Here is a 27,787-nt window from a genome sequence, read left to right as displayed (position 1 = left end):
GGTTACATGTATTGTGTTGACTTGATTAATGACATCACCCATCGTATTGGTATAAAATCATCATCATATAGTGTTATTAGTCTATATTTTTTTGTTTAATTATTTATAATTAATTTTGAATTTTCTCATAAATTAAAGGAAAAAAGAGATAGATTTTAGAATCTTGCCGGTCGTCTTCCAAATTAACCGACATTGTTCAACAACTATATCAAGGACGTCGATTTCATTAATTAAAGTCACCAAAAACGAAATCTTCCCTCCAAATATTATTCAAGTAATTATGTTTCGGGTTGGACCCATCAAATGGGATGTACGAATCACGTCGGGGTTACATAACTTGGAAATACACAAGAATACGTATCTTGGCACCACTTGGTACACCCATCTCAGCCCATAAAGTATTGGGATTGTGCTATTTTCATACCCAAATAGGCTACACAGACAATCTTTTTTTTTTTTTGGGGTGGGAACGGACTTTATTACCCTAAACTTAAGAGGCTAAAATCGATATCTCCATTATGTAACAGGAAAACAACGTATGCCCTCAAATGTCATTCCCTTATTACGATTGCAATTTTAAGAAGCACAAATTCTTCTGATCCCCACAGCCGTCTCTAATCCCATCAATTATTGGCTTTGTCTAAACTCTTCGTCGATTTTAAAGGATGGAACTTTAAAAGTCAACATCGACGGTGCCTTTCCGGAAGGCTCCATGGAAGGTGCGATAGCTTTCAGTATGTCGCGACTCCGCTCGAATCCTTGTCGATGGTTTCACGAAATCGGTACCGGCATTTTCGGCATTGCAAACAGAGGCCAGAGCGCTGACCGAAACCTTAATTTTTCTACTCCCAATGAAACAAGAGACGTTGATCGTGGAGACCGACAATGTACTTCTACTCAACGCTTTAAAGAGTATAAATCACTTACCGTGGAGAAAGTACGACCGTTCATCAACGCCTGTGTGGAGCTAATTTCTCAATTCTCTTCACTGTTGATAGCCGATTGTGCACGAGTTTCAAACTCGGCAGCTGGCTGCGTTGCAAAAGCCGATCTAAGAAAAGGGCATCCCACAAAACTGGGCGTTATCCCCCCTCGTTCACTCTTTGATTTGCTCCGCGAGGATGCACCTCTTGATAGGCCCATGGGCTAATCTTACGCATAAATAAAAATAGTTGTTTCTGACCCAAAAAAAAAAAAACTCTTGGTCAGGAATCATGCCAAAAATCAAGATTTGCGTAATTATTGCAGTACGTCCAATCAACCCATCCCGATTAGAAATCAAAGCATGTAGTGGCGTCGGTGGAGCCGATGTGATGCATGATGACAATAATGAATTTGAGAAGTCCTTCGTTGGTCGCGGCTTCAGCTGAAAACGTGCTGTAGAAACTAAAGTTACTCGAATTGGTCGCGAGGGGAAATTGGACAAGAGATTGAACTAGAACGAGCCTTGCTCCACGAGACGCTGCAATCTATTCACCCCTAAAGTCTGAGTAACATAAAAAAACCTTTTTCTCTCTCCCCTTCTCCACCCTCTAGGGTTTCCAGCCGCCACCAGCAAATCTGAGGGAGAGCAAGGGACTTTTCTCTCTCTATCTCTCTCTCTTCCTCCTCTCCTTTTTTCTTTAAGTTGTTTTGCTTCTTTATCTCTTTTTCTTGATTTCCTCCTATTTGGAAACTTTTCTCTCCCGATCTACTTTAAATCTGAAAGTTTCTTTTTCCCGGAGATATTTCTATCTCAACCTAGTCTAGATGTGAGATTTTTTGAGTGTATATTCTCGGGGTTTCGTGTTTTTTGGATTTCGTTGACAAACAAGTTCAGTTTTGAATAAGATCGGAGTAACTTCATAAATGTTTCACTTTGAAAACGATTGAACAAAGTTTAACTTGAGAAAAAATACAGTTTCGATCAAATTCGATCGATTCACAAGAATATCACAAAATTCAACCAATCACATGAACAAATTGATTTTATCCGAAAAAATCAGAATTTTATGTGCATCATATAGCAACTTTCGGTCCTTGCATGAATTAATAGAAAAAGAATTTTTTGCAACTTCAATCACAAATCAAACATGTTCAAAGGAAACCTAAGAACAATAATGCAAGTTCCCAAGTAAACGAGCATCGATTAGCGATCAAAACTTTGAGAAATTTACATTTTCCAAGCTGAATTTTAGCACGCTTGCAGCTTTGATATTGCGCCCAAAACAGTCTCTTTTAAGCTCGATTCGCCAAGAAAACACTCCCGAATGATCTAACATAAGTTAATACAAGATTAGAACTTCAAATAATAGTAAAACAAAGGCTGATCGACCCCAAACCAAGGCTGGACAGCAGATAAACGAATTGAACAGCAATCGCGGTCTGGCTGATTCTGGTCGAACAGGACTACTAGGTTGCGTCGGGGATGGACGGCCGAGATTGGAGACTTCGGGGCTGAGCAACGGACACCCACGGAGCTGCGGGACGGTGGCAGACGTGGCTGGTACACAACGGAGGAGAGGATGGACGGCGGTGGTGCACGCGATCTGACTTTTGGTTGGATGCTGGCTTGGTGGCCGACGGTCTCAGTGGTCAATAATCGCTGCTGCAATTCATCCCACTTTGGCTTATGTGCGTGTAAATTTTGCAACGGTAGAGCTATCCATGGAGCAAAGCCTATGAATCCTCATCTCTTGTCCTTTTGTGGTTGTCCTCTCCAAGAATGCCCATACACAAATTGTGTGCCGACTTCCTCTCTTTGTTGTTCTCTCTTTTTCCGAAGGCCAGAAGGTGTCGTCCTCTTGTGAAGCTCACAATGGCCGTGTATTGAATGAATGCCCCCTACAACCCTAGAGGTAAGTGTGTTTATGTAGAGCTTAGACTAGTAATCCTAGTAGGAGTAGGAGTCAACTTGGACCGTCGGATTGTCGATCCTAGCTAGGGTAGGATCAATTACGAGCTGTTAGATTTCTAGAATCCACGTCCATCAAAACTCTAGCTAAGATAGGACTCCCAAATTAATAAAACTCTTGATTTAATTTGAAAATTTAAGAGTCCTAATCCCCTAGATCTCTATGAATTTCGGCCAAAGGGGATAATGATGAAAATGATAGCCAAAAATGGCCTCTTTTGTGGGCTTAGAATGCAATTTTGGGCCTAATTAGGTTCTAGTTAATTAAATGGGTAACTAACTAGGGGCTTCACTCAATTAAATGACCAGAATGGGCTAATTTGAAGTTGAAACTTGGTTCACATCACCACATAAGTTTGGCACACTCCATGTCCTGCCATAGCTGAATTTTTCAATCACATTATGGGCTCATCTTGCATTCTCGGGCTCGATTAAGGCTTTTTCTTAATAATAGACATTTTATTAAAAATATTAATTGTAAAATTAATCTTGAACAGACTAAAAGTGGCTTGGGAATAGGTCCAATTGGCTCTAGTAAATTCGACACTCCCTCATGTGCATGGTCGAAAATTTCAAATTAAGTTTGATCCAACCGCTTGTCAAACTAAGCTCAATCGACTTAACTCTGACATGAATGTAAATGCATGACTGACAAAAATTAAATATGCAATGCATGATAAATTTATTTTTGGGGAGAATTATGACTAGTTCTCATTTTTATGCTGGAAATGAATGATTTTTTGAAAATCAAAATTTAAGTGTCAACGGTGTGAAGAAATTATAGGTGTGTTCTTTGAGTGTGTGACCTATGTCATTATTCTGATGGTTTCTCTTATTATTTTGAGCTTGTTCTGTTTTGAAGTTGTTTGAAATTTATCTAGATTTGAAGTTGTTCTCTTTAAAGTGACATGTTTCTCTCTTGTATTTTGATCGAGAAAGTGAATGAAATGTTACTTTGATAAAAAGAAAGAAAGAAAGAATAGAGGAACATACGATGATTGGTCCGATGGAGATCCATACTCCAATGAGGCCTCTTGAAATAAGAACAAACTCTAGAAAGAAACTCCCATTTTACTGAAATTAATTTCAAAAGGAAATTATCTCTCATTTTAGTAACTATTATGAACATATCCAAGGAAAGTTATTCACGTGGATCCATGAGTTTAAATAGCTAAATGAAGGGTAGTCTAGCCCATTCTGATTTTTTTTTTATTTGGTCGAATAATCCATTCTGATTGTGGCGTGTGTTTCCATCCATCCAGGCTGCTAAACAAGTCTCACATTTCTCTTTTGGAAAAAAGTCACCAAAAATCCTAAACTATGCCCACTGCGGCACATTTACTCTAAATTTTTTATGTAACACAAAAAACTCCAAACTTGTACCCATATGACATATTTACCCTAAATTTTTTCTTGTGACACCAAAAACCTCAAACTTATACTACTGTGGCACATTTACCCTAAATTATTTATTTGTGATACTAAAAATCTCGAACTTGTAGACATGTGACACATTTACCTCAATTTTTTATGTAAAAATGGCCACACATATACAAATTTGAGGCTTTTGGTGTCACAAATAAAAATTTGGGATAAATATATCACAATGATATAAGTATGGGGCAAATGTGTTACATAAGTACAAATTTGAGATTTTTTTTTGTCACAAAAAAATTTTGGGATAAATTTATTGTTAGCGGTCCGCCCTAGGAACTAATCAACGTTGATGCTCTAACATTAGTTGTGGATTAGATTGTGTCGAAAAACGACCTTCACTATACTTAGGTAGTCATAATGTGTTGTTAGAGACCGCTTATGACTTGTGGGCCAAAAGGGTTTTGGGTACACTGCTAATGTCTAGTGAACCTACGGGGTTGCACATTATAGCGAACCGAGTTTATATTTTCTCCGTGCCTTGATCTACTTAAGAAGTAGATTTTAATTTATTCTCTTATTCTAAATATCTATGCAATCGTGCGTGTTATGAGATAACGATGAAACGCACGATTGGAGATAGTCGGTTTGGCGGGCCCGAGCCGCCCGGCCCCACTTCTTTTATTACGCGTAAATATTGACGCGTATATAAAGACGTGGAAAAACCCTAGAGAGGTTGATGAGAATAAAAACGCAGAGAGTCGTTCTCTGTTTAGAGATCTTTGAGAGAGTCTCGGTGATCAAGAAGGCAATCAAGGAGGAGAAGTACCAAGATCTGCAAGTTAGCACTTGGATTTGGAGACTTCGGTTCGTGTGTGTGGACACCGGTAGAGGCGCAACACTTAGGGCGCTAATCCACACACAATCGATCGTTAATTTAACTTCGATCTGCAAAAAGGTACGTCATGAGCTTCTATCGATTTCAATATACGCATGGATCCTGTCTAGGGTTTGGGTGTAGAATTATATTCCGCTGCGTTTTGACAATCCCGAACCCCAACATTTATAACTATCGATATAATTTAGGATTTTTGGTGATATTTTTCCTTCTTTTTTTTTTTTTTTTGGAGGGGGTTGTGGGGGAGGGGAGGGGGTGGGTGGGTGGGTTTGAAAGAGAAATATTTCATTCAACTAGAGAATGATAATCGGGCCCAATAAATGGGATTAGTACATAAAAGATTTCAAAGGGCTTAGAGCGGGAATATGATAAGACCCAATTCAAAGATAAAGAGTTTTTTTGGGAAAAGTATATTAGAAGTGCTAAAAGTTATGTATGATGCTCATTTTAGTGCCAAAATTTTTGAAAATGATCACTTAAGTATCAAATTTTTTTAAAAACGATTACTTAAGTGCCGACTTCTATATGCTTGGCTCGAAATCTAATGTGGCCTTATTTATTTATTTATTAATACTTGAAGGCGACGTGGATCGCCGGAAGACTAGTCAACAATAAAAAACTAAAATTTCAACTTATATTTAAAATTTAAAAAATAAAAACTTAATTTGATTAAAAAAAGCTAAAAATTTAAAAAAAAAAAAAAAAAAAGCAACTCAGGTTGATTATGGCCACGCCTACGCCGACAGCCGCTACCAAGAAGGGTCGACAAAGGTCGCCCGCGACTTCTCAAAGCCTAGTGGCCATCATTGGCCTCGAGTGAGGCATCGCCCGCACTCGGCGAGGGCTTGCTTGCCCGGAACCGGGGTCGATCGCGACCCTCGCCTGGATGGATTGAGGCTCACTAGCCTCGGTTTGCGTTTATTTCAAGCTTGTTTGTGCTATGTTATTTGATTTTAGGTGTTCATCGTTGCTTGTTGTGAGTCCGGACGAGACCTCAAGCCTTCAATGTTGATTGTTCTCCCCTGATTGAGTTGTGTACTACCTATTTGACGTAATGCCTAAACCAAATCTGCCTTAGTTTCCTTCGATGGATGGAATGGAGGTCATTCTGGTTTGTAGTGGTGGTGGACTAGGCCACCGGGCGAGGCCACGCCCGCTCCAAGCAAGGGCCGGTGACCCACATTCGGATTTGGGGTGAGGGTTGCGCCTAACCCCGGGTCTTGGTGAGCAAGCCCTCGCTAGGGATTGGTGAGGCCTCGCCTGGGGTTGGCGAGAGTCGCCGAGCTTTGTGATGACTGTGGCAGCGACCATCGGTGTCAATCTGGCCTCTAACGACTTGAGATTATTTTATTTTTTTTGCTTGATTTTGCTTATTTTAGTTTAAATTGTTATAATTATTTTTTTCTTGATTTTTTTTTTTAAAGTTTAGAAATCCATGTGGAGTCCATCTGGAGTCCGTGTGGATTGAATTTTTTTAAAAAAATTCATTTTATATACAAAATTTAATTGTAATTGTTACATAATCAATTTGGCCGAAATTTCTTCAATTTGGCATTTAAGTGATAAAAAAAAACTTTTGGCACTAAAATTAGCACCGTATGCAACTTTTGGCACTTTTGATGTACTTCTCTTAGAGTTTTTTTTTTATGGGTTTTGGCAATCCAGCACACCACAAAGTTTGCCTCTCTAAAGCAAAGAACTACCCGAATATCTAGAAGTAGATATTTGCATTTCATGACATGAGCATGAGCTTCCCAAGTGAACTTATCTAGACTCCTCGAAGCATTAACCAAGTCCTAAGTTATCTGACTCAACTAAGATGGCTTCGTGTCTTTGAGGGGAAAAGTGAATTAGGGCTTGTAAAAGGGCATGGGATTTAACCATGGCTGCTGATGAAGGGGAAAATTACTAAAAACATCCTAAACATATTGCAATTATGCCAATTTAGTCTTGAACTTTTTTTTTTTTTGCTAATTCAGTCATAACCTTAAGCATTCGTGACAATTCAGTCCTAACATTTTACATTTGTCCTAATTAGTTTTTCCGACCAATTTTAACCGAAAATCGCCGACATGGTGCGATCGGCGTTGAGGTGGTCAATTTTTAATAATATATTTTTTATTTTTTTATTTTATTTTCTTCTACTTCCTCCAGCATGTTGCCGAGCTCGCGATCGGCCAGAGGCAAGGCGTGCCCTTGGCATGGCCAGGTGAGGCTCGCCCCTGCCATGGTCGGGCGAGGGTCGCCCCCTCCAGCTCTATCCTCTAGCCGGTCGTGGGGCTTGGCGGTTGACTAGAGGAAGAAGAAAAAAGAAAAGAAAAAAGAAAAAGAAAATAAATAGAAATAAAAATTTAAAAATATTATTAAGAATGACCACGTTAACGTCGATCGTGCCGGCATTACTATGTCAATGATTTCTGGTCATAATTAAACTAAAGGACCGAATTGATATAAAAGTAAAAGTTTTAGGATTGAATTGACATAACTGCAATAGGTTTGAGACTTTTTTGGTAATTTTGTCTCCGATAAAGACTCCAGGGTTTGAGCTAGAATGTTAGATAGTATAAGATTTTGGACTTATCTTTGCGATTTATTAGATGTTAGTTTATTAATTAGAAGTTATCTGATTATATAGTTTTTTTATTTAGTAAATTAGGGTGTTTATATTCGCTATTGTCTCATTTGTAAGACAGTTCGTTTCGGATTAATGATTTTATTACGATTTGTATCTATACCGTTATTTAATATACCATTTTACAGATCAATTCTGGCGCACCTAATATTCTGCAAAGTTTGGATGTCCCCAATACTTACTTTAATAGAACGACGTGAGGAGGCAGGATAGCCACCTCCATAGTGGTGGATCATCCCCGTCTCTATTGCGTGATTTGTCTCCTCTCTTGCCAAAAACTACAAAGGAAAAATTTGCAGGCCTACGGTTCATGGAATATTAATAACGGTATAGATACAAATGGGTGAGACGATTCTTTCTGTCGATAGATAGAAAATCCATGCATCGCAATTCCCACTTTGATTTGGAGTGATCAGTCCTCTAAATGGTTCCAAAAATCCAGCCAGGCGAAGCCAACTCGCTGTTGCTAGCAAATGACAAAACCAGTGAGACCCCAGAGATGGAGATGGACTAACCGTGACTGAGGTCTACCATTCAAGGCGGGCGACCCGAAACTGGTCGAGATCACATTGACCATGATCTCATCATTCAGTGGAACTTCACAGAAATCAAAGAGGTTAAGGCACGTGGTTTGAAGATTCCGCACCAGCAAAAGACGGATGATAATAGACGGTGGCGCTTGCGCATGATCACATAGGGGTGGAGACAAAGCGCCTTTCGAGCCGAGACAAAAGGGCTATCGAGCTGCGTGATCTGTCCGTGGGGTCTCGGCGCTTTCGCTGTTCTAATCGTGCTTTGCATCATCTGCCCCACCGTGCCTTGCAAAGATGCTTCGGAACTCAATGGACCCACGGAACTGTTTCTCCCGAGTCCCGTTTATGCTCAGCAAGCACAACTAGATAGGTGGTCACTTTGTTGATTATTGGATGATGAAAGATTCCTCGGTGATGGAGAGCGAGGGCTAGACCGACTGTTTCGATGCCCTGAGATCATCTCCTCGCGTTTCTCTATTCTTTGCCTTCCGTTTGTTCAAGAACAGCGACCTGTGACCGGACAGACACACAAATTTGCAGGCCTACAGTTCATGGAACTCCAGAAAAAGCATGTGTGTATGAACGGGACGATGATGTTTTGTTCTCTCTAGTTACGAGTCTAGCCGACATATATAGGATGATGGTTCAACGTGTCCACTTGTTCTGGCATCAGACAATGAAAATACAGGGGGAAAGAGCTGAACCATGCAAGTTATCGAGATTAATACACCTTACAAACAAGGCTGTACTGACTTTCAGAGCATAGGGAGATCGGTGTGGATGATCTTTGGTATAAATATTGAGGATTGACCCTGCCATCTTAAGGAGTTTGCCAGAAAAAGAAGATGAACAAGATGCCAACGCTTCCTGTGTGAACAGACAAGAGAAGCTACCAAGGATAAATTTTACCACGAGAAGCGATAAATGACTGCTGAAGAACGTATTCACCTACAATGGGAAATAACTTGTGCTGGTAAATTGCCAGAAAATAAGTCGAGGATTAGAAGAAACAGTGCACGTAATGTTGAGAAATTTCTCCTTATAATGTTTCAAAGATTACAAGATAATTATAATTCGCCATTATGTGTATTTGAGTGTGCAGAACAAACAATTTGTATGGACACAAGCCATATGCGGTTAGTATGAACAACCAGGTGTTGGCTTTGCAGAAGGAGATCAAGCTATCGGACGGGAAATGTGTGTGAATTTGGAATAACCTTTCTAGAAGCACAAGTTGTAAACCAAGGGTTCATTGAAGCTTGCATAGACCGATAGGAGATGAACAAATTTATGGAGCACGTTGACGTGAATTTGCTTGAAAAGACCTATTTGCAGAAACTTGATAGGTAGAACAAGAATTCATCAAAAATCTGGATGAACAGCTTTTCAGAAGTAGAACATGCTACTCGGTAAATTCTTTCATTTTTCCCCTTGAGCCCACACGTTTTTTCCTGTTTAACGCTACAAATAATCATATGTATGTATAATTAGCAAAAAGTAGTCCATTTGGTACTGAACTTAGTCCGTCGGGCATGGCTCCAGTTTCGTCGTTTCTAAAATCTATCAAGAAAAAGCTTCACTGACTCATATTTCGCTAATAAGAGAGTGATGGAAAAATATTCAGTGGTTTACGAGCGAGCTATCCATGCATGTAGAGACAGCGAGAGCTCACAGTCACCAAGCCAAGCACATCTACGGACAAATGCTTGTCTGGATTTGCATGATAACATAACAAATATTGAAGTATATCTTCAAGATCGATACGAAAGAAAGAAGCTGATCCATTTAAGCATGTTGTTAGTACTTCATCGATGGTTCCTCCTGGTCACTGGTCAGCAAGGGTGGCGGGAAAATCCATGGAATTATGATTTGGGTCAACAAGACACGTAAATGAGAGGATGAACGATGATGGCAGTTAAATTAGAACCATGATGTACCGAGTTGGAAGATTCTCTAAACCCAACAAAAAAGAGACGTTGGAAATTTCTGGCAAGTGTTTTCCTTACATACAATCATGGTCCAGTGATCATCTTGACGTGACAACCACCGAATTTGAGCGAGTCCGCCTCTTTTGGGCAATCTATTATTTCATCTCCACCATGTATTCGGTATAATTGTCGGAAAAGTCCCGAATTTATTATATGGAGGCCAATTGAATTCTAAATTTTTTAATTGTGTTTGTTTAGTCATAAATCTTTCGATATTTTATTAATTTAATCATAAACTTAATGTTTTGATTATTGACCGAAATGATTATATTGATAAATTATCAAAATATATAGGATTAAATCGGAAAACCGTCAAAATGTTTGTGATTGAAATGATACAATTAAAAAATTTAGGATTAGATTGACAAATCGTCAAAAGGTTTAGGATTAAATTGCACAATTTAAATGTTTAGGATCGAATTGGCTGCCGTACAATAGATTTACGACTTTTTAGACAATTTTCTCCCATATATTTCGTTAGACTCTTTTTACATATACAAGTCTTCAAGCCTACATAGCATAACTAGGGTTTGGCTCAATTATTAAGAAACAGGCTTGTCGAAGCGGCTTAGATGTATGCCACCGGTTTGATTTTCCCTGCCAACCTACCGTTACCAAGTAAAAGCAATCCCTCCTATGGAGTGTTTTGGCTTGTGTCTCGCGCGTTCTAATAAATTAGTGGCGTATTTCCTTTCATTGTTTTATTTATTTATTATTATTTTTTTATAACCGAGGATCCGCAAGTTTAGGCAACGGCTTGCGCTTGCGTCAGCACCTCGGGAGAGCTAGCACAGTGGCCCACCAGCCATGGCCCCCCACTTAAGTCACGAAATCGAGTTGGGAGTTTCGAACCAAGTGACTGACGAGAAATAGCACGCTCTCAACCAACTCAGTCATGCATGGGTGGGTATATAAAAATAAAAAAAAAATATTTTATTTTTATTTTTTTCTTTTTTTCTTTTTCTTTTGATTTTCGGCCATTGCCGAGGCCCGTGGTCGACGGAGGAAGAAGGAGGAAGGAGCTGTAGGCGAAGGAAGGAGGAAGAACGAGAAAAGAAAAAAAAATAGTAGAAAAGAAAATGAATGTAAATGAATTGAGGGAGCAAAGATGAGAGAAAATATTTTCCTTTTCTCAAAAAAGGAGAAAACATTTTTCCCACTTTCGAAAGAGTTTTTTTTCATAAGTGGAAAATATTTTCCTAAACTAACTTATTTTTTGCGAACCAAAATCCGAAAAATATTTTCCTGAAAGTTGTTTTTCGTGAAACAAACAAAGGCTCAGAGATAATGATATGTGTGGGGCTGAAACTCTCAACCTCCCGTCGGCCTCTTTCTCAATCCATGTTTCTCAATAACCCTTTGAAAGCCAAAATGTGGCAAAACCAAAACATGTCATGTGAACCTATTATGGCCCCTATAAATCTAGTCGTTTTTTGCACTTGGATTGTGCTGCCATGTCAAGATTTTCCAAGCTGACAGAAACTTTGTCTCGTCCCCAATTTTATTAAAAATGAACGTAGACGTTCTAAGTTTTTGGCTGATATTTATTTCCTAAGTGATAAACGTGTTTCATATAACGTATTTTAACCCGAATGTCCTGACGCCTTTATTTTGTTCAGGTCGCCGGCGATTTCAATTATTGGAGCTATGGTCATATATTCACATTTGCATGTTCGTCTCTCTTTGACACGACAAAAACATCATCGTCCCCGTGCTTGCCCGAAGCACCACAAAAAATTAAAAATGAAAGCCTTTCTTATCACCGCTACTGGATTACTCTTGTGGCTACGTCTCTACCATGTCAAAAAGCTAGGCGAAAAAAGAAAAGAAGAAGAAGAAGAAATGAAGAGCACTATAAATAGCATGAGATCAGAGACACTTTCAGCACTGAAAAAACAATAGAGAACAACGGAGGAGAGAAATTGAAAAAGAAAGAAAGAAATGGAGGAAGGAAGCCATGGAAGAGGAAGGAAAAAGGGAGGGATGGTCACCATGCCCTTCATTTTCTGTGAGTCAATCAAGCTCTCATCATCATCATCCTCATCCTCATCCTCATCTTCTACTTCTTCTTAATCTTCTGGAATGTTTGTTTGATTACGTTGAATGGATTGGTGTAGCGAATGAGGTATGCGATAAGTTGGCGGTGGTGGGTTTCAACACGAACATGCTAAGCTACTTGACGGCCCAACTCCACATGCCATTGACGAAAGCAGCCAACACCGTCACCAGCTTCGGTGGCACCGCCAGCCTCACGCCACTCATCGGCGCTTTCGTCGCCGACGCCTACGCCGGGCGCTTCTGGACCGTCAGCGTCGCCTCCATTATCTATGTAGTCGTGAGTTCAACTACTCTTTGTCTCTCTGTGTATGATTTGCGCGTGTGATAGAGAGAGCCGACACAAACGAGATCGCGAGCATCTTAAGACAAAGTTGGAGAAGAAGTAGAAGTTGTTCGGGAAGTGACCTTTGTTTTTTGTAGGAAATGCTACGATAATAATGGCGACATAAACAAGACGGATTCGAGGACCGTATGCAAAACTTGTTAACTTGTTTGCATTTTTCTACTGTATACACTCTACTTATGAAAGCGACTCGCAGGAAAGAGATCCACATATGATTAACCCTTAAGATAGCTCAGGGCTTCTGGGGAAAAAATGGAGAAAACTGAGAAGATTTTGACGATAAGGTTACAAAAAAGGAGGCAACATCGATTTGATGAAAATGCTTTTTCGATAGTACTATTAGGGATGGAACAATTTCAATCGTAGATTCACACGTGTTTTGCATGAAATAATCACTGATTGAGAAATCGTATGGTAAAAAATAACTAATATTACTATCAGACTGACAGACTAACAGTTCTCATTTGATTTCTCAATGATTTGGGAGCATGATTGGAGTCCATGGGTATCGTTCACTCCGGGCAGATGGATGGATTCGTCATGGTTTCCTTGAGTAAATAAACATGAGCCTTACGTCTTTCGGTGTTTATGTCAAACCCACTCATTAAACCGCACGCAATCATCGAATAAACACTTTACCGCCCTGTAGGACCACCGTCCATTCCATTATTGAGCAATAATTTGTCCTCGTTTTGCGGACAGGGAATGACCCTTTTGACCGTATCCGCCGTGCTCCCCCAGCTGAGGCCTCCCCCGTGCGAGGGCGACCAAAGGTGCCAAGAGGCCAGCGGCGGCCAGCTTGCCGTCCTCTACACAGCCCTCCTGCTCGGAGCCATCGGGTCGGGAGGGATCCGCCCTTGCGTGGTCGCCTTCGGGGCGGACCAATTCGATCCGAACGACCCGAAGCAGTCCACCAAGACGTGGAAATACTTCAATTGGTACTACTTCGTGATGGGGGTGTCTATACTGCTGGCAGTGACGGTGCTCGTTTATATTCAGGACTACATCGGATGGGGCTGGGGTCTCGGGATTCCAACCTTCTTGATGTTCCTCTCGGTCATCACCTTGATCGGCGGGTACCGGCTGTACAGGATGATGGATCCAGCAGGCAGCCCGTTTACCCGTTTGTTGCAGGTGTGCGTGGCTTCGTTCAGGAAGAGGAGGGTAGCGATGGTGACGGATTCGACATTGTTGTACGAGAATGAGGAGCTCGATGCCTCAATTTCGCTCGATGGGAAGCTTGTCCACACCAACCATGTCAAGTAAGTTCTCTCTCTCTCTTTCTATGTCAATGTTTGTGCTTGCTAAGAAGGAAGAAAATCATCAAATTATTGCGAATTTAATCATGTTATACTAAGATATATTTTAGATCAATGCAACGCTCAAACGGTTTTCGTAACCTTTCTTAGGCAAAACCAATGATAAGCCAACCTAGTTGTTCCAGTAGTCAAACTCTACTAGGTTAGACAAAGAACTTGAAAATCCATAGTCGCGCAATTGATGACATTAAAGGCTCGCGCGGACCTCACAGTATAAGCAATGATTGATGAAATTTATTTTATGTTAATTTAAGATGATAACAGATGTGGCCTTATATATGGACATGTAAAATAGATAAATAGAAAATGCTTATTTGATAATATTATCAGGTATAATACAATCTCAATTGTAAATCTACACACTATCACCGCGTATTTTGCATAAAGTACTCATTGATTGGGAGATCGTGTGATCAAAAATAAGTAATAGATCTTGTCGACTGTTAGATCGCAGCCTTCCTAAGGAAATCCTTAGTTTTCGATGTGGAAGTTTCCACAGCCTAATGATTGGACGCCCCGTAAAACTACTTAGGTTATCTAACCTCTCTTATTGAATGAAGAAGACAATCGGATTAGCCCAGAAAAAGCCAAAGGGCGAAGGAAATCACTGATGATGTATCTTGACACAGTCGATTACTCCACGACAAAACTAAGCAGCCGAAGCTTGAATTCATGATCCATGAGATATACAGCGTCAAAAAGTTTATCACGACTGTCCAGATAAAAGAAATTCTCTTCTGAAGGAAGATGGCGTCTAAATTCATTTCGAAAAGAAGGAATCCGGACAAATTCCATGAATCAAGACAGGAACCCACCCACCGAGATTATATCGGCCGGGCGCGTCCTGCATTTCATTTTGGACGTCTCGGCTCGGTTTGGTCTCTGACGAGTCGTCCATGGCGTGAAGATGAAAGCTTGTGGGCTCTCATCGGACCACGCGAGCGAGACCACTGGCTCATGCTGGGTTCCTCCACGACCACACGTTAGGAAATCCCACTTGGAAGAACCGAATCTTGAATCGTTTGCACACGTGAATGCATGTGGCCTCTGGAGAAATGTACGAAGATGGTCCAGAGCAATATGGTCTCTCTCTCTCTCTTCGTTATTATGAAGGGTCTCTGTCTCTCGGTTCTCGCTTGTCGTTTTTCGTTTGCATGGATGGTCTGAACTGTACAAGGACGCTTGCTCCTCCATCATTTTTCAACTAATGTTCGGTAGCTTTCGCATAAACAGACAGACAAGGGGCAGATCTCCGAAGAAGACAGTACAGTAACTACATAGGTTAAGCCGGGACAAATTAAAGGACTAAGCCCTTGCACACCATCAAGTTCACAATGTTGCTCTACCACGTAATAATTATGTTCCTAACTGGCCTTTTTTTATTTTTATTTGTTTCACTAATTGGCTGATCAAACTTCCAGGTTCCTCGACAAAGCGGCCATCGTCACTCCAGAGGATGATGTGAAATCGCCTAACGTATGGAGGTTGAACACGGTCCACCGAGTGGAAGAACTCAAGACGATGATCCGGATGGGCCCGATATGGGCCTCCGGCATCATCCTCTACACCGCCTACGCGCAGCAGAGCACTTTCTCCCTCCAGCAGGCCAAGATGGTGGACCGCCACCTCGGCCGCTCCTTCCAGATCCCTGCGGCCTCCATGTCGGTCTTCACCATGACTGCCATGCTGCTCACTATAGCCGCCTACGACCGCCTCCTCGTCCCGGTGGCCCGCCGCTTCACAGGCCTCGACCGCGGGATCAGCTTCCTCAAGCGCATGGGAATCGGATACTTCATCTCCATCCTGGCTACCCTCGTCGCAGGCTTCGTCGAGGTCAAGCGAAAGCACTACGCGAAGGCCCACGGGCTGCTGGACTTGCCGCATGCCATGATACCCATGTCGGTTTTCTGGCTCATGCCCCAGTACGCGCTGCACGGGATCGCAGAGGCGTTCATGGCAATCGGGCACCTTGAGTTCTTCTACGACCAGGCCCCGGAGAGCATGAGGAGCACGGCAACAGCGCTGTTCTGGACGTCGATCTCGGCCGGGAACTACTTGAGCACCTTGATGGTCTCGCTGGTCCACAAGTACAGCGCCGGGCCTGATGGGTCCAATTGGCTTCCGGACAGCAACCTGAACCGAGGGAAGCTGGAGTACTTCTACTGGGTGCTGACGTTGTTGCAGGCTCTGAATCTGTTGTACTACGTTTGTGTGGCCAAGTTCTACACGATGAAGCCGGTCCAGGTCCACACTGTGGAAGCTGTGGATGTCACAGACGAAGAAGATAAAGATAAAGCCGCGGTTGAGCTCGCAAAAGTTTAGTTGATACCAGTTATTGAGGAGGTTATCGGTAGACACAGTTTCTCTATTTGGGTCACTTAATGGTGCGACTGTAAATACTCTTTTAGGATTGTATTAACAATCGTAGAAGGAGAAGCATCCTCCGGCGGCTCGCTGCAAGTTATGTTCCTATCAAGTCCTTGACACTTAATGGAAGTAGAAAAATAAAGCCTCCATTTTTTTCAAGGAAATACTTTACTGACAGTATTATCAGTAAGGGTACAATCTCAATCGGAGATCCACGTACTATCATCGCGTGTTTGCCTAAAATACTTATTAATTGAGAGATCGTGTGTTAAAAAATAACCGACAGTATTATTAGGCTGTCATATTAATAACTCTTTTTTTTTTTTTTGCCGTGCCACCTTGCAGCCTACAACCTTCATCCACGTGTCTACTCTCTGAAAAAGACAGATATATAATATATAGTTTCTTGCTATCTAAACGGTCCTACTATTTTTTTTTTTTTTTTGTCAAAGATCTAAACGATCCTACTATACTTGGTAGCATTCTTTGTGCTCATTTTGACTAGTGAATTGGGTTTGGCTGAAAATTTCGATCAACAAGCGAGGAAAAAGCACTACAAATTAGTTGTATCGAGCATATTTTTAAATGCAATTCGCGGCTGGAGAACAATAGCCACCGCCCACCTTCCTCGGGCCACTGGTGAGGGCTCCACCCCGACTCCGTTCCATACAGACTCCAAATAAGCCATTTTATTTCAGGGTACGTTTGTTTTGCAATAATAATAATAATAATAATAATAATAATAATAATAATAAAATATTTGAAAAATATTTTTTTAAAAATAATTACTTGTGTGAACAAACGAAATACATTTAATTCATTCACATATATATTTAAACAAAAATTATTGTTGATAATGAAAATATCTTCGATTGACTAATTATTTCAAGCATTACAAGCGATCATTTTTATAAAAAATATTTTTCAAGTCATTTACTTTTTGCGAAACAAACAGAGCATTAATTTTGATACGTTTTCTTGTATTTCATCATGGATGGTCTCTTATAGTAGCCGACATGAATTTCTTATTTTCTGAAACTGAATTGGCTTGATTCCCCGAACTAGTTCCAAGCCTACGCTTTGTGCTGACATGACTATTTGAATAGGTTTGGGATTTTGCTAGCATAACAATATTTGAGTAACCATGAGAATAACATTATGTTATGAGCTACAAGTTTTTAAAAGAATGGGCGTCACAATAATTTTAGTTAGTTGTTATTTATCTTTTTGTGGCTCAAAATAGACTGTTAGTCTTACAGTCACTCAAAAACTATACATATCAATTCTCATAGGTTTTTGTTAGCTAGTAATAAAATAATATGAGATGTGATGTCGGAGAGGAGATGAGATTATATCTTGAATCTATTGCAAACATTTTTTTTTTTTTGCCAATTTAGCCTTAATTCTTTTGCATTTGTGTTAATTTAGTCATTCCAACTAATTTGATCGAAAATCGTTGATATGGACGTCGGCCGTGACATGTAGGACAGTGAGTGCCGACGTGCATAAAATTTAATGCTATTTGAATTTTTTTCTTTTTTTCTTTTTTTTTCTTTTTTTCCCACGAACTTAGGCCGACGAGGGTGGGAAACGCCCTCACCTGGCCAGATTTGGCGAGGGTGTAGCGGCCCTCGCCGGATCCACGTAACGTGCCACGCGCCGTCCTCGACCTAAGTCCATGGAAAAAAGAAGAAGCAAAGAATAGAAAAAGAAAAAAAGAAAAAAGATATAAAAAAATTCCAACCAATTATTGAAATTTATCCACATCGGCGTCAGCCACCCTACATGGCACGACCAGCATCCACATCAGAGATTTATGCTAAAATTGGCCAAAAAGACTAAATTAATATAAATGTAAAAAATTTAGGACTGAATTGATACAATTTTATTAGACTTAAGACCTTTTTTGGTAATTCTTCTAATAAGATTTAATTTATTGATTATGTATATAGTTCTCTAGAGAAATATTATGTTTTATAAAGGTCTAAAATGAATATGGGGCGAAAAAGGCGTTATGATTTTGCGTTTCCTAAGCACGCAAAACATGTTCATAATGAAAATGACTTTTTAGTGTGCATAGCTTTGAAATAAGCTATGTTTTGAGTAAATTGCTTACGAATTTTTTTTAGATGAAAATCATTCTTTTCAGCAATGTTAAAGTAACAGGAATTATGTATTCGGTTCAATTTCCTCATAATTAAGAGGAATAAATTAACTAGCGTGTCATAAACTACCTATAATTTTAGTATAATTCCACACATTTATCCAAAAATTACTTTTATACGTGTAATTTAAATGATGCGGGTGCATTTCAACGACGGGACACAAACTCGTGACGTAAGCACAGATGGCGCGCGTAAGCCAAAAAGACTGAAATTGATCAGATCTCACCACGTGTGCGAACGGGTCCCATCTTGCAAAACTTTTTAAAATTGATGGGACCCATTGAAGCACGTGGCGATATTTGAGTGGACGATCTTCGAGTTGGCAATGCTGACCTGCGCAATATTTTCTCGAGGAGCGTTCGTGCAGACGAAGTCTCGCCTTCGGCAATCCGCACGAGTAGCGGTCCTCCGCGTCCATCAACCTCCCGTTTCGTACCCCTTTCTAGGAAAGCTCCAATGATCCAACGCACGGAAAATCCCCCTTCCCCTCTTCCCAATTTCCAATCTCCCCTTCAATCTACCAGTCAACCACGCGCATATGCGAATGCGAACGCGAACGCGATAGCTCGCGATGATGACTGGAGAAAAAGCCGATGGAGGGAGCCGCCAGGGCGGCGTCCTTCCAGATCAGCCGCCGGGGGCCGCCGCGCAGCAGGCCGACACGCCTCTCTCGGGGATCGCGGAGGCGTTCGAGGAGATGGCCGCCCTCTTGCGGTCCGACGAGGGCGGGAGCGTGGAGCTCCGCTTGGACGAGTTCTGCGACGCCTGCTCCCTGGTCTCCGTTCTTTTCGGTTGCCTCGGCCTCGCCTTCAAGTTCGCTGAAATGGAGTACGTCGCCAAGGTCTGTTTCGTGTGCGTCGCCTCCCTTTGTTGCAATTCTTATTTCTCGAGCTTTGATTCGACTCTGCCCCCCTCTGTTTCAATTATCAATTGGTAGAGCAATGTTGTGGGACGGAAGTTTGGTGACTGGGTGGTGTTGCATCACCGATCGTTCGAACTCTTCATTTGCCCCGCTGTTCATCTTGAGTTGTTTCTGGTGACTAATGTGCGTATGTGATGGAATATATGTAAATAGTGAAATTCACGAGGAGCAGCAACTATTCCAAATTGGACTACGCAACGATATCTTGGATTCTCATCCGTTGTTCGAATGCCATCTATTTGCTCGGATTCCGCTACGGCTTGTCACCACACTTCATAAATGAATCTTGTATACAGGTCTTAAAATCACTGGCATTAATTATGCAGGGAAAGTGTAATAACTATACCCTCGTATTCACAGCTTTGTCATGGGTTGGGTACTCTGTTGCTAATGCAGGATCGCGCTTTTGATTGTTCGGGCGATACGTCAGTGTTTTACATAATTCAACAATCTGCATGAGTTTAGTAGCATTACGGAGTAGATTCTCGTCGATCTTCAACTCGGGAGTTAAAAGTTAAGGTCTTCTAGGTGAAAGGGGAAATGTCTTGCCAGTTGAAATGCTATGATTACGATTTCCAGGGACTGTATGGTATTTCAAAGACGCGACTTTTTGAGAATTGTTGTCAACTTTTTTCATGGAGCTAGAATTTGCAGATAGGGAATCGACAGTCGCGTGAGTTGGAAATGATGTATTCGGAGTGGCTACCTATGGCGTGTCTGTGCTATCATGATATGAATTATCTTTGCCACGTACGATTCTTGTGACCTTCCTTCCACTGACCCGGTAATTGACTCTCCAAGGTACGTGATCTTGTGGAGGCATCGAGGACACATCGCACATTACAAAACGTGCTGGATCTCGACGTCGCTAAAAACTCAGTGAGAACTCCAGGAAGTCGTACACGTAATTTACGTCGAGTTAGGCAGGGTCTTGATCTCATCAGAGCTCTATTTGAGCAGTTTTTGTCTTCTGAGTATGTTCTCTCTCTCTCTCTCCCTCTCTCTCTCTCTCTGGTAGACTGGGGTTGAAATCATTTGCTGGTAGCGTTTGCGAAGATTCTTCCCAATTGAGCTATGATTTTCACAGTGAACGAGTATAAGATGATGAGTAGCTGATAATAACTTGTGATCTGAGTTAAGGAAGTCCATTGCCCTAAAGTCACTTTGTCCAAAGTTACTATCTCCTGCAAATGCAATCTCGTATTATAAGATTGGTTTTGTTCCATACTAATAGCTTCCTCTCTTCTTCGTGTTCCAGCGATTACTCATTAAAGGATGCTGCTACCACAGCCTATATGCAAGTTTGTGCGCCATTCCACACGTGGGGAATCAGGACAGCTGTTTATGCTGGAATGTATACCCTTCCATATAGGGATCAACTTCTGCTAAAGCTCAATGAAACTGGTGAGTTGGGATGCCACTGCATGCTTTCCGGTCCTCCTCCTGACTTTCAATAATTTTCCTGACTTATTTGCAAACCCTGGCGAGTTATCTTTTACTTTGATGAACTGTAAGATTGCCGAAATGCCAGAGTTTTAAGGAGATTTCCATCCGACCGTAAATCAATTTTCTATTTTGATAGCTTTTTTCTCCAACTTCTATGAATGATTTTCAAGTATTTTCTTGAAAGCTGATGATTGCTAGTTTCCAAGTCGGAGAGCTGCATTGCCTGAATAACTTCTAGCATGTTAAAAATCCTAACTTTAGGATGTTGGCCCAAAAACGAGAAGGTGGGGATTGAATTGGTTGTAGAGAAACTACAGAATATCATTATACATCCATAAACTGTAGGATGTCATTAGACCTCGTAAACTCCATAGATACTTGCTGGAAACCTTTCGTGTGTTCGTGTTACGCCAGATAATTGCACGAACCGATTGCGTCAATCCTTTTGTCAGATGCAGCAATAGTGGGTCACGACAAGGTTCTTCCATAAGCAATTCGAAGATTTTAAACCCTTTATCTGGTGCTTTTGTAAAACAACATCATGTCTTGGATGTACTATTGAATCAGGTCGATTTGTCCTTTAGAGATCTCATACTTCCAATAATCTCATTGCAGAGGAGACGGCCGAGAAGAAGATGAGAAGGTATATCAAGGCTTCGATCCCAGTTATACAGTATATTGATAAGTTATACATATCCAGGAATATTAGCTTGGACTGGTGAACTGATACGCCTCGCATCATTCATGTCGATAGCTTCGACCAATCTCTCTTTGTACAGAACAAGGCCGTCCAGGCAATTTTGTTGTGAACGATCTCTGTCTCTCTTCACTCCCTTCATGTACACATAGCTTATGGTGGGAACACCTTATCTAGGAGCGAATACCGCAAATGTTCTGCAGCTTCTGCTTACGTTAGGACGCACTGTGACACAAAGCTTCATGCAGAAGGATATTCAAGGAATTCTCAGACAAAGTATGAAGTAGTTTCCAAACACTTCATGAAAAGGGATGATTGATCAATATATGTACCACCAAACAGACCAAAAAGAAATAAAGAGTCTTAGCACAATGACGGATGATACGCCCATTTTGAGATATCACACAACAAATCTTCATAAATGTTGCCAATCCATTAGTGCCTTGCATTATACTGGACCAATAAAAGGAGTTGGAGTTTGCATTCTTCAGTCTTCTGTTTACTTAAGGACGAAAGGCAAACACATTGCTCTATAATATGAGTTTTGCTAACCAAAATTCTACTAGAGGTTTCCGCAGGTTTGAAGGGTTTGGGCAAACTGACAAGTCATGCACACTTTTTTTTAGTTATCTCTAACTTCATCGACATCTACTGGAATTGCAAAATTCCAGCTGCGAGAGTAATTTTAACAGTTAGGATGGCCTCTTTGGCCGTTTTCTTGTCTAGCTAAATGAACAATCTTCCGTTAGAAAATCAAAAGTTGACTCGATTTAAGCCATAAAGGATGGACCCCTATCCATTATGTAAATGGTCATTAGGCTGCAGCACTCAGCTGCGACCGTACGAGAAAAAGTAATATACATTTTCGTAACAGAGGAGAGGATATGTAACACCTCTCAGCTCAAAACTTCAGCGAAGTTTATTACCTCTTTCAAAATCTATCAAAGTTCTGTATGAGCTCCTCACAAATCAGAGAAAAAAAAATGAAAATACATGACAAAAAGTGACAGCACAAGTGCGAGCTGCATCCAAAGAATGTGACTTGGACGACCCAATCCCAACTGAAACAAACCTCATTACAATGTGAGGCTTTCGGGATTCTCGACAATCTTTGAGAAGGTCTGGAGGAAGGCGGCCAGGTCAGCACCATAGACGATCCTGTGATCTGCCGTGACATTCACCTGAAATTTGTTTCCCAATTGTTAGAAGTTTCTGCACCGGATTCAATTAGTTAAGCTCCGCAAAGGTAGCTTTCTCAGCAGCCAATGTCATGAAAATTACGTGTTCGCATGATCAAGATTGTGAAAAACAACTTCAAATGTCCAAAATGGCAAGCTGAGATCATGACTTAGTGCAAAGTCAAACAACAGGGTGAAGGTCCATGGAACTCAAATTGAGCCTCACAGAGCTTAGCAAGGAGCACAATGAGATTAAGCTCGTTTGATGACCTTTAATAGAATTGATTCAGTTAAGTCAAATATCCACTACATCTAGAATGTAAGGGAGGGGTTACTTAGTTAATTTAATTAAAGATAATTAAATGTAATTATAATCATGCCGAATATATAGACAAAACCTACCAATGCTGATCTCTTTTATATCTGATAAGAGATCAATTATATTCAGCTGCCAATTTTTACTTATCATCAAACAACTTTTTAATTCCATTTTCAGCACTTAAAATTATCAACATTTAAAGTTCAGTACATACATTTTCAACACTTAATCTTCAATTTTATCTAGGTTCCAAGAGTAAGGACATTTAAGTTCTGACAGTATAGTGACAATACAGACATGACACAAGTAGTTATCAAATTGAAACTCCAACTGTGAATATTAATCAGTTTGGACGCGACAAATTAGGACAGCACCTATATCCAGTCTATACTGTGTGATATCCAATACAAAGATAAAATTTACAAAGAATTATGCAGAACAAGATAAAATTATGGTACGACTTTACATATAGGATTATCACAGGCACTAGACTGCCCGTCACCGGTTGGAACAAAGCTTCTTGGAGACAAGAAGCAACCCATGTTTATTATTCAATATCATCCATTGAACTATACCCTTCTTTTCTCTCCGACTTATTGTCATGGTATTTGGCTCCAAAAAGGGATTGGAATTTTAGACCCATTCCTATTGGCTTCAAACTAAGTTTTCATCTTGGTATTTGCGAACAATGATTTTTTTTTCCCAAAATTTTCAATTTAAGAGTAAAAATTGAAAATTTGAGATAAGAAACCATCAAGTCCCAATAGTCTTACAAAGGCAACAACAACAGGTATATTAGCAAGTAAATGAGGACCCCAATTCTATATCACTTGTAAACTAATTTTCAATGCTTTTTTGACTAAAAATAATAATAATAATAATAATTTTCAATGCCTGATGTATAATCACGCCTCATGCGGTATAGCAATGCTTATTAATCACAAATATCGAGCCTTCATTACATAATACACTGGATAATTTGGAAGATTGCAGGTAAGATGCGAACACTTACCAGCATTTTACTTTTGACAGTGAAGAATCCATCTGCATCAGCTAAAACAGTTGGCTTCGATGCTCCCACAGCCATGATGGCCCCCTAAATATAAGAAAAAAATTCACCAGACAGCTAAGAAGTTTCTCACAACTTTAATAAAGTCCTCAGTTCCCTAAAGTTGGAAATCATGACCGTGTGACTCACCTGGCCTGGAGGAAGAATTGCATCAAATCTGTCCACTCCAAACATGCCCAGGTTGGAAAGAGTAAATGTGCCTAAAACATTCGACCAGACAGAAAAACCATAAACCTGATTCTTGAAGAATAATGACATAGACATTATCAACTATCACAGTTGCATGCATAGAACTGAGAAACAAAAGACATATTGAATGGCTAAACCTGAGTTATATTCATGTGGCTGAAGTTGCTTTGAGCGGGCTTTCTCCACCAGCTCTTTCCATTTTTGAGACAGCAAGTAGAGATCCAACTGCACCAAATATTACAAAGTAAAACCAAATTGATATGTGAAAATTGAATACATCAAATCAATACATTTGCTTTTCATTTTATCAAGAGGAACAAAGGCAGAGCACGGTCGTGAAATCAAACCTTATCTGCATCCTGAAGCACAGGTGTGATCAACCCGCCATTAATGGCCACTGCAACAGCTATATTAATGTTGCTATTGTAAGTAAAGCTCTTCCCGTATTTGCAACTGGCATTCACAACTGGATGTTGAACAAGTGCCATTGCGGCAGCCTTTGCCAATAAAGCGGTCATGGTCACACCCTTTGGTTTCACCTAAATATCCAAAGTGAACAAGAGACTTTTTACCAATAAAAAGCAACAATCGAACAGGTGGACCTATCTTACCAAATGCCAATGGATATAAAATTAGATCAAGATTGACACACACTAACAAAAGATACATGCTTATGCACTTTGTTATCAATCACCCCAACTATATTCCTCATTATAAATCATGACCTAGAAGTAGCATTCTCAGGGTGCGGAGAGCAGAATCTACCTTCTCATAGAGAGCATCGAGCGCATCAGTTGTCACTGGGTATCCGACTCTAAAAGATGGTACCGAGAGACTCTCCAACATGTTCTTTGACACAGCAGCCTGCATTGTGGTGAATGGCACCACTGTAGATCCTGGAAGTGGAGGCGGAGCAGGGGCAGCAGATTTTGCTGGACCTGCAGCAGCTGGGGCTGCCTCTGCTGCAACCGCTGGAGCGGAAGTAACTGTTACAGCCGGCTTGGATGGCTGTATTCCAGCAGCCGCTTCCACATCTGCCGGTGTAATCCTTCCGTACGGGCCAGTACCTGCCAGCACACATGATCAGCCAAAGTCAATCGTGCCAAATACCATATCAATGACAACTGACAATTCCATGGATAATCTAGCCAATAATGGCTCACTCTGCATAGTGAAGTAGCACATTCTATCATGTCATGAGTTATGATAATTTGGTATCGAACAAAATTCTTACCTGCCACCTTGTTAATGTCCACCTTGTGCTGCTTGGCGAGCTTCTTGGCATAGGGAGTCGCCACAATCTTTCTCGGTCCATCTGCCGGAGCAGTTGGCTTCGGCGGAGGCTGAGCAATTGCCGGAGCGGGATTTGAAGTGACGGCGGGCGCCTCAGCCGCAAGGGAGGCGGGAGGACTGGAAGGAGAAGATGAAGAAGAGCCCGATTTGGCGGCGGCCTTGGCCTTGGCCTCGGCGACCTCATCCTCGGTCTCGGCCAAGAGGCCAATGGGGGCGCCGACGGGGGCGCTCTCGCCCTCGGGGACGACGATGGCGGCGAGGATGCCGTCGTAGAAGGTCTCCACGTCCATGTCAGCCTTGTCGGACTCGACAACCACGACGCTCTCGCCCTTGGAGAGGATGTCGCCCTCGGACTTGACCCAGGAGACGATCTTGCCCTCTGTCATGGTGGAGCTGAGGGCGGGCATGAAGATTTCGCGGATCTTGGATTGGACGGAGAGGGATCTCCGGCCGCCGGAGCGGCGGGGGAATGCGGAGGAGGGACGCCAGGGAAGCGGGGTGGAGAGGGAGGAGGAGAAGGAGATGGTGCTGGCGGGATTGGCGGTGGCGGAGGAGGGAGAGAGAAGGGAAGAGGCCATCGTGGGAGAGAGAGAGAGAGAGAGAGAGAGAGAGAGAAATGGAGGAAAGGGTGGAGGTGAAGAGGGAGGGAGAGAGAGAAACGGGCGGAGAGGACGAGGAGGAGGTTGGTTGGAACCTGGAAGTGAGCAGAGAATTGGAGCTGCCTCACTCTGTTTCCATCGCCATTAACGAGCTATGCGCGCAGGGTCAGAGGAGAGCGAGCTTCAACTTTCATTTGGACTGATTTGGGTAGGCCCATGTTTACCAGAGCTAGGCCCTGTCCAACTGCCCCAGCTTGCAAAATGCTTGAGGCTCGAGATGTTCATGGGCCGGATCGATATCTCTTGGCCCGGCTTGTGCAGCCCAGACCAAATGAACATCGTAATTTCTGGGCTGGTTTGGGCTTATTAAGCCCGAATTCGGTAGAAATACCCTAGTGAGCCTATCCAGCCACATTTTTCCTCCCAAGGGACTCCCCAACTATTTCATGAACGAGTCTTCCATCGCCCCCGATTATCCGAAGCAGTGTGCTAACAACATTCAACAAACAGAATGTTGATATAGGCACAGACTATTAGAACATCGAAACAGAATAAATGAGTCTGTTTCAAAGTCTAAACAGTTGATATAGCACTCTAACGCTACTCTAAGTCTGATGCATAAGTTTTAGCTAGCAGCATCTCGAAGCTTTTTCCGATGTCTCGAGGGAAACCCTTCACCCAGTTTCCGCCACAGCTGAGGATCACTTCTCCTACTCCAACAATTTCTTGCTCCTCATTCACGGCTCCGTCTCTATTCAACTCGTGCCGTCCATCTTCAGGTTCTTGCTACAGTGCTCTTCACATTCCCCACGCAGATAGCTGTATATCAGTAGCTTTGACCAGACAAAAGTTAGTAGGATATCAAGGCAAAGACTGAGGATCAAAGACAGCTCTGTTAAGCTATCACAATCACAGCACCACGTGTTTATGCAAAGTTCCTCCATCTAATAGTTCGATTTGCCCTTTCTATAGCCGGCTCGTCGCATGCTGCCAATATCGCTCTGTTGCCTCATGTCCAGGCATTGGGCTCCAAATTTGAAATGCCCCTCGTGCTCTGTCCCGCCCTGTCACGTATTCAATTGGGGTTTACTCGCAATTGCATGTTGCACTTGGCTCTACCTCGAGGTGTCAAACCTATATCCAATTAGATGGTTCATATATGAGTTAGTCAAAACTTAATAAATGGATTGTAATTGAATTTGAGTTGCAAGCCTTGTAAATGGGTTTATCCTTAAACTTACTTAAAACCCATTTAACTTATAAAGGTTATTAGTTGAGTCAATCCCATTCATGAGATGTCATAATCTTGATTTTTTTTTTAATTTTCTGCTTATTTATAATGTTTTATTTCATTTCCTTTATTCCTTTTTTTGTCTTTCTTTAACTTTTTTTTTTCCTACGAAGTCCAACGAGGGCTGACCCACCCTCAACCGCGGCCAAAGAGGACTTTGCAGTCCTCATCAAGTCTGGGCAAGGGTGGTGACCTTCGCCCACGATTGGTGAGG

The 27,787-nt window shown here is 41.5% G+C and overlaps 3 protein-coding genes across 6 annotated transcripts; 2 read left to right on the top strand and 1 right to left on the bottom strand.

The window, feature by feature from the left end:
* The first annotated feature begins 12,166 nt into the window (after nucleotides 1–12,166).
* Nucleotides 12,167–16,554, top strand: LOC115754366 (protein NRT1/ PTR FAMILY 3.1-like). Its single transcript, XM_030693366.2, has 4 exons — nucleotides 12,167–12,326; nucleotides 12,436–12,653; nucleotides 13,422–13,981; nucleotides 15,460–16,554. The coding sequence occupies exons 1-4, from the start codon at nucleotides 12,260–12,262 to the stop codon at nucleotides 16,358–16,360; spliced, it is 1,746 nt and encodes a 581-aa protein (XP_030549226.1). The 5' UTR covers nucleotides 12,167–12,259; the 3' UTR covers nucleotides 16,361–16,554.
* A 2,338-nt stretch (nucleotides 16,555–18,892) lies between these two features.
* LOC115754401 (ACD11 homolog protein-like) lies at nucleotides 18,893–21,746 on the top strand. 2 transcript variants are annotated; one of them, XM_048278756.1, is made up of 4 exons: nucleotides 18,893–19,411; nucleotides 20,294–20,466; nucleotides 20,751–20,896; nucleotides 21,391–21,443. In XM_048278756.1, exons 1-4 carry the CDS (start codon nucleotides 19,142–19,144, stop codon nucleotides 21,426–21,428), a joined length of 627 nt encoding a protein of 208 aa, XP_048134713.1. In that variant the 5' UTR covers nucleotides 18,893–19,141; the 3' UTR covers nucleotides 21,429–21,443. The 2 variants fall into 2 exon arrangements, with proteins under 2 accessions (XP_048134713.1, XP_030549269.1); XM_030693409.2 differs by lacking the exon at nucleotides 21,391–21,443 and adding an exon at nucleotides 21,554–21,746 and having other exon boundaries at nucleotides 18,901–19,411.
* Nucleotides 21,565–26,438, bottom strand: LOC115754374 (dihydrolipoyllysine-residue acetyltransferase component 4 of pyruvate dehydrogenase complex, chloroplastic). 3 transcript variants are annotated; one of them, XM_048278736.1, is made up of 8 exons: nucleotides 25,625–26,438; nucleotides 25,156–25,457; nucleotides 24,738–24,929; nucleotides 24,528–24,615; nucleotides 24,331–24,401; nucleotides 24,145–24,228; nucleotides 22,708–22,816; nucleotides 21,565–21,873 (listed from the first exon to the last, which is right to left on the bottom strand). In XM_048278736.1, the coding sequence occupies exons 1-7, from the start codon at nucleotides 26,259–26,261 to the stop codon at nucleotides 22,712–22,714; spliced, it is 1,479 nt and encodes a 492-aa protein (XP_048134693.1). In that variant the 5' UTR covers nucleotides 26,262–26,438; the 3' UTR covers nucleotides 21,565–21,873; nucleotides 22,708–22,711. The 3 variants fall into 3 exon arrangements, with proteins under 3 accessions (XP_048134693.1, XP_048134694.1, XP_030549236.1); XM_048278737.1 differs by having other exon boundaries at nucleotides 21,565–21,832; XM_030693376.2 differs by lacking the exon at nucleotides 21,565–21,873 and having other exon boundaries at nucleotides 22,532–22,816.
* Between the last annotated feature and the right edge of the window lie 1,349 nt (nucleotides 26,439–27,787).

Source organism: Rhodamnia argentea, chromosome 5 (genome assembly GCF_020921035.1).
Source record: "Rhodamnia argentea isolate NSW1041297 chromosome 5, ASM2092103v1, whole genome shotgun sequence".
NCBI lineage: Eukaryota > Viridiplantae > Streptophyta > Magnoliopsida > Myrtales > Myrtaceae > Rhodamnia > Rhodamnia argentea.
This window is presented reverse-complemented; position numbering and strand designations above follow the sequence as displayed.

What these genes read in the sequence shown, in the direction of transcription:
- LOC115754374 (XM_048278736.1), bottom strand. Translation starts at nt 26,261, where the DNA reads ATGGCCTCTTCCCTTCTCTCTCCCTCCTCCGCCACCGCCAATCCCGCC. An exon ending in GGACATTAACAAGGTGGCAG is followed by an intron (nt 25,458 to 25,624) that starts GTAAGAATTTTG and finishes GTGTGCTGGCAG; the next exon opens with GTACTGGCCCGTACGGAAGG. An exon ending in GCCACATGAATATAACTCAG is followed by an intron (nt 24,402 to 24,527) that starts GTTTAGCCATTC and finishes CGAATGTTTTAG; the next exon opens with GCACATTTACTCTTTCCAAC.
- LOC115754401 (XM_030693409.2), top strand. Translation starts at nt 19,142, where the DNA reads ATGATGACTGGAGAAAAAGCCGATGGAGGGAGCCGCCAGGGCGGCGTC. An exon ending in GAGCAGTTTTTGTCTTCTGA is followed by an intron (nt 20,467 to 20,750) that starts GTATGTTCTCTC and finishes TTCGTGTTCCAG; the next exon opens with CGATTACTCATTAAAGGATG. An exon ending in GCTAAAGCTCAATGAAACTG is followed by an intron (nt 20,897 to 21,553) that starts GTGAGTTGGGAT and finishes ATCTCATTGCAG; the next exon opens with AGGAGACGGCCGAGAAGAAG.
- LOC115754366 (XM_030693366.2), top strand. Translation starts at nt 12,260, where the DNA reads ATGGAGGAAGGAAGCCATGGAAGAGGAAGGAAAAAGGGAGGGATGGTC. An exon ending in CCTCCATTATCTATGTAGTC is followed by an intron (nt 12,654 to 13,421) that starts GTGAGTTCAACT and finishes TTTTGCGGACAG; the next exon opens with GGAATGACCCTTTTGACCGT. An exon ending in GTCCACACCAACCATGTCAA is followed by an intron (nt 13,982 to 15,459) that starts GTAAGTTCTCTC and finishes TCAAACTTCCAG; the next exon opens with GTTCCTCGACAAAGCGGCCA.